A 13,554-nucleotide genomic window follows, 5' to 3' on the forward strand; every position below is an offset into this window, starting at 1 on the left:
CTCAGATGCCATCATTTATTTTTTGTGACTGAAAACATATACATATATGTAAAAAATAAATGTGGAGAATACAGTTACAATTAAGGGCAGGGCACTGACTTCCCAGCTCTGTGACCTTTTACAATAAGTAAACTTATAAGCCTCAGCTCCTTCATGGGTGAAAACTAGGATAATATTAGTATTAATATCTACCTCAGAGTTTTATGCCTGGCATTTAGTAAATGTGAACTATCATTCTGGTTGTTGTTAGATATCACATTTTAAATACAGCATATTGCTAATTTTTCTTTCCCTTAACATTATATTGATAGGATTTTTCTGTGAGAGGCTTTTAAATAGGGGAATAACATAACCCAATTTTTGCTTTAAAAATAACTCTAGTGTGTAGAAAGGATTTGAGGCAGAAACTGAAAATTGAGACACAAATTAGAAGACTTCTATAATAATTCAGGCAAGAGATGATGAGGCACTAAACCATAAAAAGCTAGATCCATAAGTAAGGAGATAGAGAGAAGAGCATGGATTTAGGAGATAAAAAAAAACTTGACAACTAATTGTGTATGAAAGAGGGGCACAGATAATTCCAAGGTCGGACATGAGGTGCTGGCTTAGATGACTGGATGGGAGTTGACACCTTCATAAGATAAGGTGTATTGGTGACTGGAATCGTTTTGGGAATAACCTTATTTTGGGATATTCTGGTTTGAGATATGTGGACATTGAGTCTAGTGCTCAGGACAGAGAAAGGGACTAGATATAAAAATGTGAAGCTCTGGGAGGGAGGGAGACGCAAGAGGGAAGAGATATGGGAACATATGTATATGTATAACTGATTCACTTTGTTATAAAGCAGAAACTAACACACCATTGTAAAGCAATTATACCCCAATAAAGATGTTAAAAAAAAAAAAAAAAAGAGATTCCAGGAAAAAAAAAAAAATGTGAAGCTCAACAGACTTCTGGAAGGACAAGAAAATGGTGTATGTAGAATAAGGAGAGTACAGCATTTACAGGATAGGTAGCAGAAGAATCTGGGAAGGACACTGAGTCTGAATGACCAGAGAAAAATGAGGAGATGCAGAGTACCAGAAGCAGAGGCCGCTAGCATAGAACTATTCTCTACTAAGTTTACTTGTGGAAAAAAAACAAAAAAAAAAGAGAGAGAGCTAAGAATTGAGGAGAAGGTGGAGGGAAGGTGCTATGAGAATGTATATCTGTGAGTGTTTTAAAAAGATCAGGATAGGGCTTCCCTGGTGGCGCAGTGGTTGAGAATCTGCCTGCCAATGCGGGGGACACGGGTTCGAGCCCTGGTCTGGGAGGATCCCACATGCCACGGAGCAACTAGGCCCGGGAGCCACAATTACTGAGCCTGCGCGTCTGGAGCCTGTGCTCCGCAACAAGAGAGGCCGCGATAGTGAGAGGCCCGTGCACCGTGATGAAGAGTGGCCCCCATTTGCCGCAACTAGAGAAAGCCCTCGCACAGAAACGAAGACCCAACACAGCCATAAATAAATAAATACAAAATTTTTTTAAAAAAGATCAGGATATTTTTAAGTGAGAGGTAAAGAGAAAGACTAACGGGGCTAACCAGTAGAACAAGATCCCACAGGCATCTGAGAATGATAGACAGTAGCATGGGTAAAGGATCTTAAGTGGCATTCAATAAATAATGACATAAATTTTAGTAGATGAAACTGATCAATGGCTGTGGGTCTTGAAGGCACAGCTTATAAAGTAACTAGTTGAAACCCAAGAAAAACATCAAATTTAAAAGACAAACTCCAAGTCACAGCATAGCAACAGCATAATGGATGCTTTAGATTCTTTTAATGAAATTACAGCATCCCTAATTTTAGCCAAAACAAGGAGACATTGTGCCAATATTTTATTAGATTTTTTTCCCTCTTTGATCTGTAAGGCAGGGGAATATTATCAATTTGTAAATCCTTCAGAAGCCAGCTCTGAAGAAATCCCAGTGCCTTTAATCAAGAGTGGCAATAAGAATGAGAATGAAACCTAGATTTCTTTCTACATACCAATTAACTTTATTGGACTAAAAAATTTTTAATAGTCTTATTGTTAAAACTTCAAATAGTTCAGAAGCACACAGATTCACATTCTTTATTACAGATCCAAGTGTTAGCATCTTCTATTAATTATTAACTTTCTTAAAATATGGGAAAGGTACCAGATTATTTTGGGTATTAAATAACCCTAGTTCACAATGAAAAAATTATTCCCTATTCAATTCTCTTTCAATCCTCTGATTACTTCAAGGACAGGGTCTCAGTTTGGTACTAATGTGCTAATCTAATGCTTGATCTGCTAATCTAATACTTGACAATTTCTATTTTTGACAGAGAACAGGTCTCAGTATCAGTCTTCAAAAGACAACACTACTTGGCTAGACTTTAATAATATATTTTATTTTCATTGATTTTATTTTGATCCTCTATTTCTGGAATGTGACACTGATTTTCTATTTAAGATAGTGATATAAAGTTTCCTTTTAAAATAAAATATATTTATGTAAAAATGATAAAGTTATTTATATAAACATACTAAGAAAATAATAGTATGGGAACTATATGGTAAAAAATGGTGACCATAGTACACAAATGATAAAAACTGGGAGTCTACATTAAGTATGGATTTGGGGCCATCAATATTTTAAATTCAACTATCCACCAAAGAAGTCAAAATTGTATATGGACAATGGAACAACAGAATCACACTGACCTATGGCCTGTGAAGTAGGCCTGAGTAGTTAGTTTATATTATTAATATGTTTGGACTTCAGTTTGTAGACTTCATAGCAATTTATTAAAGATAATATTGATCTTCTCACAGCTTTTCTGATATTGAGTCCCTACCAACAAAATATATTCTATTTAAGTCAGATTTCAAAAGAAAATTTTCAGTAAACAAAAATGACTTATTTAAATTAATTCAAACTTTTTCTTCAATTATGCTTTCTGATTTATTTGGTCTGGAGTGGAGCATAGGCATTTCTTTTTTTTTTTTTTAAGCTTTCTATGTGATTTTGCTATGCAACCACTGCCCAAGTGAGGATTATAGTCTCCTATTTTTGTTTTCATAATGTGCTCCAAATGCTGAGTAGAGTAACTAATTCCTTAATGAATCTATTACTTGCTCTGGAACTTGCTTTTTAGAAAAGCAAGTTGGTAGCATCATATAGGTATTCATTTCTTTCCCCTTCAAACCTTTATCGAGGTTGGAGCATTTTATTACTGGCCACTAGTCACACAAAGTCTGATGGAGTTAATAATCCTATGAAAAATGTAGATAAACAGGAATCTTACTCACATATTTGACATATTCTTTCCACTGCTGCCACCACTGCATGGAGATGATAAACCAATTGTGTCCGGGTTGCAGACCATACCTGCTCTCTCGTTCTAACCATCCTCTGTACATACAAAAGAAATTCAGTACAACAAATGGTGTATAAAACATATGACCATGCACCTACAAATTATCATTAGAAATTTTTCAAAGGAAAAACATGAAACAGATATACTAGGGAGATGGCCACATTTTAAATTAGTGAAACACTGATAAGCCAATTTCTGGAGTCATAACACCACTATTAAGCCTCCAACTGATGTTTCAAATACAGCTTAAATGAGGAATAATTTAGTAACATACTAGTTACCTGAATTAAGTAAAGAACTCAATGATTTTGGTAAACTTACAGTCATGTGCAAACATCACCACAATCCAATTTTAGAACATTTCAGATACCCCCAAAAGATACTTTATGCCTATTTTTAGTCATTTTTTAGTCAAATTGCTGCCCTCAGCCACAAGATACCACTAGTCTATTTTCTATCTCTTATAAATTTCCTTTTTATGAACATTTTGCAATTTTTAAATGGGCAAGGAACTTAAATAAATGGAATGTTATCACATTGTCTTTTATATCTGGCCTCTTTTGCTTAGCATGTTTCTGAGGTTCATCTATGTTGGAGTACATATCACTAGTTTGTGCTTTTTTATTAATAATATTCCATAGGTATATTATTATATATATACATATATACACCATATTTTGTTTATCTATCTAACACCTGATAATTTGAAACTGGCCAGCTGTTTTCCAAAGTGGCTGCACCATTTAACATCCCCATCAGTTACTGTATGAGGGTTCTAGTTGCTCCACATTCTCACCAACACTTGTTATTGTCTGTCTTTTCTATCACAAATGTCCTAATGGGTGTGAAGTGGTGTCACACTGTGATTTTATTTTTAAGATTAATTTATTATTTATTTATTTTTATTGTAGTATAATTGCTTTACAATGTGTTAGTTTCTGCTGTACAATGAAGTGAATCAGCTATATGCATATCTATATCCCCTCCCTCTTGGACCTCCCTCCCATGCTCCCATCCCACCCATCTAGGTCATCACAGAGCACAGAGCTGAGCTCCCTGTGCTATACAGCAGGTTCCCACTAGCTATCTATTTTACACATGGTAGTGTATTTATGTCAAACTTCATCTCCCAGTTGGTTCCACTCTCCCCCCTTCCCCTGCTGTGTCCACATGTCCATTCTCTATGTCTATGTCTCTATTCCTGCCCTGCAAATAGGTTCATCTACCATTTTTCTAGATTCCACATATATACATGAATATATGACATTTGTTTTTCTCTTTCTAGCTTACTTCACTCTGTATGACAGCCTATAGGTCCAGCCACATCTCTACAAATGACCCAATTTCATCCCTTTTTCTGGCTGAGTAATATTCCATTGCATATATGTACCACATCTTCTTTATCCATTCATCTGTCATTGGTTGTTTCCATGTCCTGGCTATTGTAAACAGTGCTACAATGAACATTGTGGTACATGTGTCCTTTTGAATTATGGCTTTCTCAGGATATATGCCCAGTAGTGGGATTGCTGGGTCATATGGTAGCTCTATTTTTAGTTTTTTAAGGGACCTCCATACTGTTCTCCATAGTGGCTGAATCAATTTACATTCCCACCAACAGTGCAAAAGGGTTCCCTTTTTTCCACACCCTCTCCAGCATTTATTGTTTTGATGATGGCCATTCTGACCAGTGCGAAGTGATACCTCACTGTAGTTTTGATTTGCATTTCTCTAATAATTAGTGATGTTGAGAATCTTTTCGTGTGCCTCTTCATCTGTATGTCTTCTTTGGTAAAATGTCTATTTAGGTCTTCTGCCCATTTTTTAATAGGGTTGTTTGTTTTTTGGATATTGAGCTCCATGAGCTGTTTGTATATTTTGGAGATTAATCCTTTGTTTATTGCTTCATTTGCAAGTATTTTCTCCCATTCTGAGGGTTGTCTTTTCGTCTTGTTTATGGTTTCCTTTATTTATTTTTGGCTGCATCAGGTCTTAGTTATAGCACGTGGGATCTTTGTTGCAGTGCTCGGGCTTCTCTCTAGTTGTGGCCTGTGGGTTTTCTCTTCTCTAGTTGTGGCATGCAGGCTCTAAGGTGCATGGGCTCTGTAGTTGTGGTGAGTGGGCTCTGTAGTTGTGGCATGTGGGCTTAGTTGCCCCATGGCATGTGGGATCTTCGTTCCCTGACCAGGGATCGAACTCACGTCCTCTGCATTGTAAGGCTGATTCTTTACCACTGGACCACCAGGGAAGTCCCCACACTGTGATTTTTAAGACACTATTCTTATTGAGGAGAAATTCATATAACATAAGATGGTTGTTTGTTGCACATTTTAAATGTACTAAATGCCACTGAATTGTATACTTAACAATCGTTTTTTTTTAACATCTTTATTGGAGTATAATTGCTTTACAATTGTGTGTTAGTTTCTACTGTGTAACAAAGTGAATCAGCTATACATATACATTTATCCCCATTTCTCCTCCCTCTTGCGTCTCCCTCCTACCCTCCCTATCCCACCCCTCTAGGTGGACACAAAGCACCGAGCTGATCTCCCTGTGACATTTGGCTGCTTCCCACTAGCTATCTATTTTACATTTGGTAGTGTACATATGTCCATGCCACTCTCTCACTTCATCACAGCTTACCCTTCCCTCTCCCCATGTCCTCAAGTCCATTCTCTACATTTGCGTCTTTATTCCTGTCCTGCCCCTAGGTTCCTCAGAACCATTTTTTTTGGTTTAGATCCATATATATGTGTTAGCATACGGTATTTGTTTTTCTCTTTCTGACTCACTTCACTCTGTATGACAGTCTCTAGGTCCATCCACCTCATTACAAATAACTCAATTTAATTTCTTTTTATGGCTGAGTAATATTCCATTGTATACGTGTGCCACATCTTCTTGATCCATTCATCTGTCAATGGACACTTAGGTTGCTTCCATGTCCTGGCTATTGTAAATAGTGCTGCAATGAACATTGTGGTACATGACTTTTTTTTTTTTTTTTTGCGGTACGCGGGCCTCTCACTGTTGTGGCCTCTCCTGTTGCAGAGCACAGGCTCTGGACGGGCAGGCTCAGCGGCCATGGCTCACGGGCCCAGCCGCTCCGCGGCATGTGGGATCTTCCCGGACTGGGGCACGAACCCGTGTCCCTTGCATCGGCAGGCGGACTCTCAACCACTGCGCCACCAGGGAAGCCCCATGACTCTTTTTGAATTATGGTTTTCTTAAGGTATATGCCCAGTAGTGGGATTGCTAGGTCATATGGTAGTTCTATTTTTAGTTTTTTAAGGAACCTCCATACTGTTCTCCATAGTGGCTGTATCAATTTACATTCCCACCAACAGTGCTACAATTGTTAATTTTATGCTATGTGAACTTCTCCAAAACATTTTCATACATACCAACTAAGCAGTTATTTTCTATTACCCTCTTCCCCCAGCCCTTGACAATCACCAATCTGCTTTCTGTACCAATAGATTACCTATTCTGGATATTTCATATATTTCATATAAATCAGGGGGCCCCAACCCCCAGGCCGTGGACCAGTATTGGTCCATGGCCTGTTAGGAACCGGCCACACAGCAGGAGGTGAGTGGCGGGTAAGCGAGCAATGCTTCATCTGCCGCTCCCCATCGCTCGCATTACCGTCTGAACCATCACTCACATTACTGCCTGAAGCACTCTCCCCCCACCCCACCCCCCGAGTCTGTGCAAAAATTGTCTTCCACGAAACCAGCCCCTGGTGCCGAAAAGGTTGGGGACCACGGATATAAATGGAATCATATAATATGTGACCTATTGTGTCTGGCTTCTTCATTTGTGAGGTTCATCCATGATGTAGCATGTATGAGTACATCATTCCTTTTTATGGCTAATATTTCATGGCATAGATATACATTTTGTTTATTCATTCATCTACTGGTTGATATTTGGGCTGTTTCCACCTTATGGCTATTGTGAATAGTGCTGATACAAACATTTGGCTACAAGTATTTGAGTGTCTATTTTCAATTGTTTTAGGTATATACCTAGAAGTGGAATTGCTCGATTATGTGGTAATTCCACATTGAAGAAGTACCAACTTATCTTCTAAAGCAGCTACACCATTTTACAATTCTACCAGTGATGCAATGAGGATCCCAAATTCTCCACATCATCAAAAAATTTATTTTCCATTTTAAAAATTAAAAATACCCTAGTAGGTGCAAAGTGGAATTTCATGTGGTTTTGAACTGCAAAATTTCCTTAATGACTAATGTTTTTGAGCATCTTTTCAACTGCTGGATAACCACTTGTATATCAACTCTGAAGAAATGTGTATTCAAGTCCCTTGCCCATTTTAAAATTGAGTTACCTTTTGGTTGGTGAGCTGTAGGAGTTCTTTAAATATTCTACTTACTTGACCCTTGTCAGATCTATGATTTACAAATATTATGTCTCATTCTGTAGGCTTTCTTTTCACTTTCTTGACAATGCCCTTTGATGAACAGTTTTTTAATTTTGATGAAGCCAAATTTATCCATTTTTTTTCTTTGGTTGCTTATGCTTTGGGGGTCATGTATAAGAATTAATTTCAAAATCGAAATCATTCTTGGAAAAATATTTTTGCAGGATATAGAATTCTTGTTTTTTCTTTCAGCACTTTAAATCTTATTGAGGATCCATTGTATGTGATAAGTAGCTTCTCTCTTGCTGCTTTCAAAATTCTGTCCCTGGCTTCTGACAACTTGATGATAATGTGTCTTCATGTGGATCTCTTAGAGTTTAACCCTGCAGTTCAATGAGCTTTTTGAATGTTTAGGTTCTTGTCTTTTATCAAATTTGGTAAGTTTTTTCTTCAAGTATTCTGTCACTTCCTCTCCTCTCCTTCTGGGATTCCCATCACGTGAATGCTTGCTGCTATTTCACAGGTCTCCTAGGCTCTGTTCATCTTCCTTCATTCTTTTTCCTTTCTACCCCTCAGTCTGGGATAGTTCAATTGAACTACCTTTAAATTTGCTGATTCTTTCTTCTATCTACTCAAATCTGGTGGTGAACCTCTCTACTGAATTTTTCATTTTGCTTATTGTACTTTTCAGCTCCAGAATTTGTGCTTGGTTCCTTTTTATACTTTCTCTTTACTGATATTATCTGTTTGTCCATACATCATTCTCCTCGTTATTTTAACCTCTTTGTTCATGGTTTCCAGCAGCTTTCTGAACATATTTAAGATAGTTGATTAAAATCTTTGTCTACAAAGTCCAATGTCTGTGCTCCCTTAGAGACAGTTTCTGTTAATTTCTTTTATGAATGTGCAATGGACTTTCTTGTTTTGCTGCATGGTTCATAATTTTTGTTGAAAACTAGACCTTTTGAATATTATAATGTGGCAACTCTGGAAATCTGATCCTCCCCCTGCCCCCGCTGGTTTTTGTTGCTTGCTATAGTGTTTGTTCAGTGACATTCCTAAACTATTTTTTGTAAAGTCTGTTATATGTTGTCTCTGAAGTCTCTCTTCACTTCACTTGTGTTCAGCTAGTGTTTTGATAGAGATTTCCTTGAATGGCAGGAGCGAGGGGAGAGGGAGAGAAAAGGAATAGTAGGGGGAAAAAAAAGAGGGAGGAGGAGAGGAAGAATAGGGAGGAGGGGATGGAGGAGGGCAGGGTGAGGAGAGGAAGAAGATGAGGAGGAAACAAAAACCACTCCTGTCTTTACAGAATAGCTCTGTGCTGGGGAATTCTTCAATGCTTATCCAGGCTCTTTACAGTTGCCTTAGCCTTCATTTTATACATGCCCTCAGTCTAGAGATTAGCCAGAGGTGAAAACATAGGGGTATTCTCAGGTCTATTCTGAGCATGCATCTTGCCACAAGTATGTGCAAGGCTTTCTAAATTTGCTAGTATACATAAGTGTGCTTTCAAATGCTCTAATTTTCCAAGGAAACTCTCTCCAGCTTCTCCTCCTAGACTTTTGGCACTCTGTTGTACAGCTCAACTATAATCTTTTGCCCCAGGTGGTTACGGTTTGTTCATTTGCTTTACAATATTTTTGAGGAATGCCCACTGCTTTTCTAGCCTGGTTAAGTTCTCAGTTAGGCATACCAGAGATGAACTCCTTGTGTCAGTTCTTCAAATAAACCCAGACAGGTTAGAACAAACACACACAAATCTTTGTGAACATGGTGTGCTCTGTTCCATGTGAAACCAAGCACAGGTGCCTAAACCAGGAACATGGGTTGCCATCTTCAAGACTGACAATGAACCAGATAAGGGCAAATATAATTGCCAGAGTTTTCCTATTGCTTTTTCAGTTGGCCTTTTTTTAAAATCCAGCATTTGCTTAGTTGCTATAAACCTTCAACTCTTTTTGAGAGTTCTAACAAAGTTTGTTTTGACAGTTTTTCCTTTATTTTTCACTGTTTCTGTGGAGAGACAGGCTCTTGGAACTATACCAGTTTCACTGAGTCACTGCTATCATTGTGCTTTTAATTTGCCTTCCCTGAAAATGCATGGGTGTACTAGCCATTCATTCATATATATTTAGTGAAATGCCTATTCAAGCCTTTTGCATATTTTACTTGGATTTAAAAATGTTGTAACACTCACTTATATAACCTGGAAACAAGTCCTTTACTGAATAAATGATATGCAAATATTTTCTCCCAGTCTCTGTGTTAATGGTGTCTCTTGAAACTTGAAAGTTTTTAATTTTGACTATGTCCAATTTATCAAAACAAATTCATTTATGGATTGTGCTTTTGGTGTTATATCTAAGAAATCCTTGGCAATACCAATCACAAAGACTTTCTATTGTTTTTCTCCAGAAGTGTTATAGTTTTAGTTTTTATGTTTAGGTCTATGGGATCCATTTGGACTACATTGTTTTTGCATGGTATAGGTAAGGATCTAAATCTTTTCAAGGTGGATATCCAACTATTCCCACACAATCTGTTGAAAAGACAACCCTTTCTCCATTACATTTTGTTGGCAAATTTGTAGGAAATTAATTGACCAAATATATAAAGGTTTATTTCTAAACTGTCAGTTCAGCTTGATTGACCTGTGTGTCTGTCCATGTGCCAGTACCACACTACCTTGATTAATGCAGCCTTATAGTAAGTTTGAATTCAGGAAGTTCAGGAAGTTCTCCAAGTTGTTTAGGCTAATCTGGTTTCTTTGTGTTTCTATATGAAAATTAGGAATATCTTGTCAGTTTCTACAAAAAAGCTAGGATTTTGATTGGTATTGTGTTGAATCTATAAATCAGTTTGGAAGAATTATCTTGACAGTACTGAGTTTTCAAACACATGAACACGGAAAGTCTCTTCATTTACAAAGATTTTAATTTCCCTCAGCCTGGCTTTGTAGTTAGTTTTCAGTGCACAAGTCTCACACTTCTTTTGTTAAATTTGTTTCCTAGGATTTTATTTATTTTGATTCTATTGAGAAAGGAACTAGAGTCTTAATTTTAACTTTACTTTCAAATTATTCAGTGTTAGTAAATAGCAATTCAATTGATTTTTTATATTGGTTTTGTATCCTACAACCTTGTTGAACTAATTATTAATTCTAATAGATTTTCCGTGAATTCTTTAAGAGTTAGAATCTATGTCTGCAAATAGAAACGGTTTTACTTCTTCCTTTATAATCTGGATGACTTTAAAAAATTTATTTATTTAATCTTACCTGATTTCACTGGCTAGAACCTCTAATACAAAGGTGATAGATGTGGTGAGAGCAAGCATCCTTGCCTTTGTCCTGATCTTATGGGAAGTCTTCAGTGTTCCAACCATTAGATATATCAGTTGTAGGTTTTTCCAGAAATCTTTATCAGGTTAACAAATTTCCATTCCCCAAAGGTTTCTTTGAATGTGCATAGTTGTGTTCCAATAAAACTTTGTTTGTGTACCCTGAGATTAGAGTTTCATTTAATTGTAAAGTGTCCCAAATTATTAATCCCCATTTGATGGTTTTCAAACATTTAAAAATGTAAAGTAACATTTTTAGCTTGCAGGCTGTATAAAAATCAGGTAGCATTCCCAAGTTAGCCAAAGGGCCAGAGTATGAAAACCCATGGCCTAGAATACAGTCTGTCCTAGACTGTATTCCATGTGCACTTGAATATGTATTCTGCTGTTTGCTGGGTAGACTGTTCTGTTACTGGGTGCATATATATTTACAATTGTTATATCTTCCTGATGAATTGAAACTTTTATCATTATAAAATGTCTGTCTGTAGTAACATTTTTTTGCATAAAAGCCATTTTAATTGTAATATCAGTATAGCCACTCCAGCTCTCTTATGATTACTATCTGCATGGTTGCATCTTTTTCATCCTTTTATTTTCAATCTATTTGTGTCTTTAAATCTCAAGTACAAATCATCCACAATTTATGATGGGGTTATGGCACGATAAACTCACCATAAGTTGAAAATATCTTAAGTTGAAAATGTATTTAATACACATAATCTGCTGAACATCATAGATTGATTAGTTTCGGCTACCTTAAACGTGCTCAGAACACTTATATTAGCTTACAGTTGAGCAAAATCATCTAACACAAAACCCATTTTATAATTCAGTGTTGAATATCTCATGCAATTTATTGAATATTATACTGGAAGTGAAAAACACAATGGTTGCATTAGTATAGAATGGTTATAAGTGTACTGGTTGCTTACCCTTGTGATTAAGTGGCGGACTGCAAGCTGCAGCTCACTGCTGTTGCCCAGCATTACAAGAGAGTATTGTACCACATATCAGTTGCTCAGAAAAAGATCAAAATTCAAAATATGGTTTCTACTAAACATGTTATTGCTTTTGAACCATGATAAAGTCAAAAAATCATAACTCAGGGACTGTCTGTAGTTGGATTTAAAAAGATTCAGTCTATCTTTAGCTTTTGATTAGAGCGTTTAATTCATTATTATTTAAGGTAATTATTGGTTTGGATTTATGCCTACTATTTAGTTATTTGTTTTCTATTTATTTCAATTTTTTTTTTTTTTTTTTTTGCGGTACGTGGGCCTCTCACTGTTGTGGCCTCTCCCGTTGCGGAGCACAGGCTCCGGACGCGCAGGCTCAGCGGCCATGGCTCACGGGCCCAGCCGCTCCGCAGCATGTGGGATCTTCCCGGACCGGGGCACGAACCCGTGTTCCCTGCATCGGCAGGCAGACTCTCAACCACTGCGCCACCAGGGAAGCCCTCAAGTATTTTTATTTGTTCCTCTATTCCTCCTTTACTTCCTTTTTTGCATTAAATAGATATTTTCTAGTATATCACTTTAATTTTTTTTAAGAAACCATATTTTGGGATTATTTTCTTAGTTGCTGCTCTAGAGTTACAATATGGATCTTAACATATTCTACTTCAGATTAACTCTAAATTATTGCAGTGAAATATAGAAACCTTACTCAAATATAGCTCTGCCTCCTACTCTTTTTGTATTATTATTGTCACACATTTTCTGTTACAAAAACAATTTTTAAATCACTATCTCATTAATTTTAAATTAGTAAAAAGAAACAGAAAATATATATTTATACTGTCTTTTATTAACTATGTAATTATGTTTACTGGTGCTCTATATTTCTTTGTGTGGAGTCAAATTACCAAGTGTCTGGTGTCATTTCCTTTCAGCCTGAAGAAGTTTCTTTAGCATTTATCTTAGGACATGTTTACTAGCAACAAATTCAGTATTTATATTTACCTTCATTTCTGAAAGATAGTTCTGCTGGATAAAGAATTCTGGATTGACAGTTTTTCCCCTTTCAGCATTTTATTTTATTTTTATTTATTTTTTATTATTTTTATTTTTTGTGGTACGCAGGCCTCTCACTGTTGTGGCCTCTCCCGTTGCAGAGCACAGGCTCCGGGTGCGCAGGCTCAGCGGCCATGGCTTACGGGCCTAGCCGCTCCACGGCATGTGGGATCTTCCTGGACCGGGGCGCGAACCCGTGTCCCCTGCATTGGCAGGCGGACTCTCAACCACTGCGCCACCAGGGAAGCCCCCTTTCAGCATTTTAAATGCCATCCCACTGGCTACTGACCTCCATCTTTTAAGAACGTCAGCTGTTGACTTGGGGTTGCTGTCTACAAAAGAAGTCATTCTTCTCTTCCTGCTTTGAAGATCTTCTCTTTGCCTATAGCTTTGAACAGTTTGACCATGTGTC

General features: G+C 37.1%; 1 protein-coding gene across 3 annotated transcripts in view; it reads right to left on the minus strand.

Moving 5' to 3' along the window:
• The window catches only part of USP32 (ubiquitin specific peptidase 32), a 197,571-nt gene that overhangs the window by 43,741 nt on the left and 140,276 nt on the right, over positions 1-13,554 (minus strand). For all 3 annotated transcript variants that reach the window (XM_082679093.1, XM_082679092.1, XM_082679091.1), the window contains exon 12: positions 3,328-3,430. In XM_082679093.1, the coding sequence (XP_082535219.1) occupies positions 3,328-3,430 (103 nt within the window). The remainder of the gene's footprint in view (positions 1-3,327; positions 3,431-13,554) is intronic.

The sequence above is a fragment of the Grampus griseus genome (assembly GCF_964374135.1).
Source record: "Grampus griseus genome assembly, chromosome: 20".
In the NCBI taxonomy this organism is placed as follows: domain Eukaryota; kingdom Metazoa; phylum Chordata; class Mammalia; order Artiodactyla; family Delphinidae; genus Grampus; species Grampus griseus.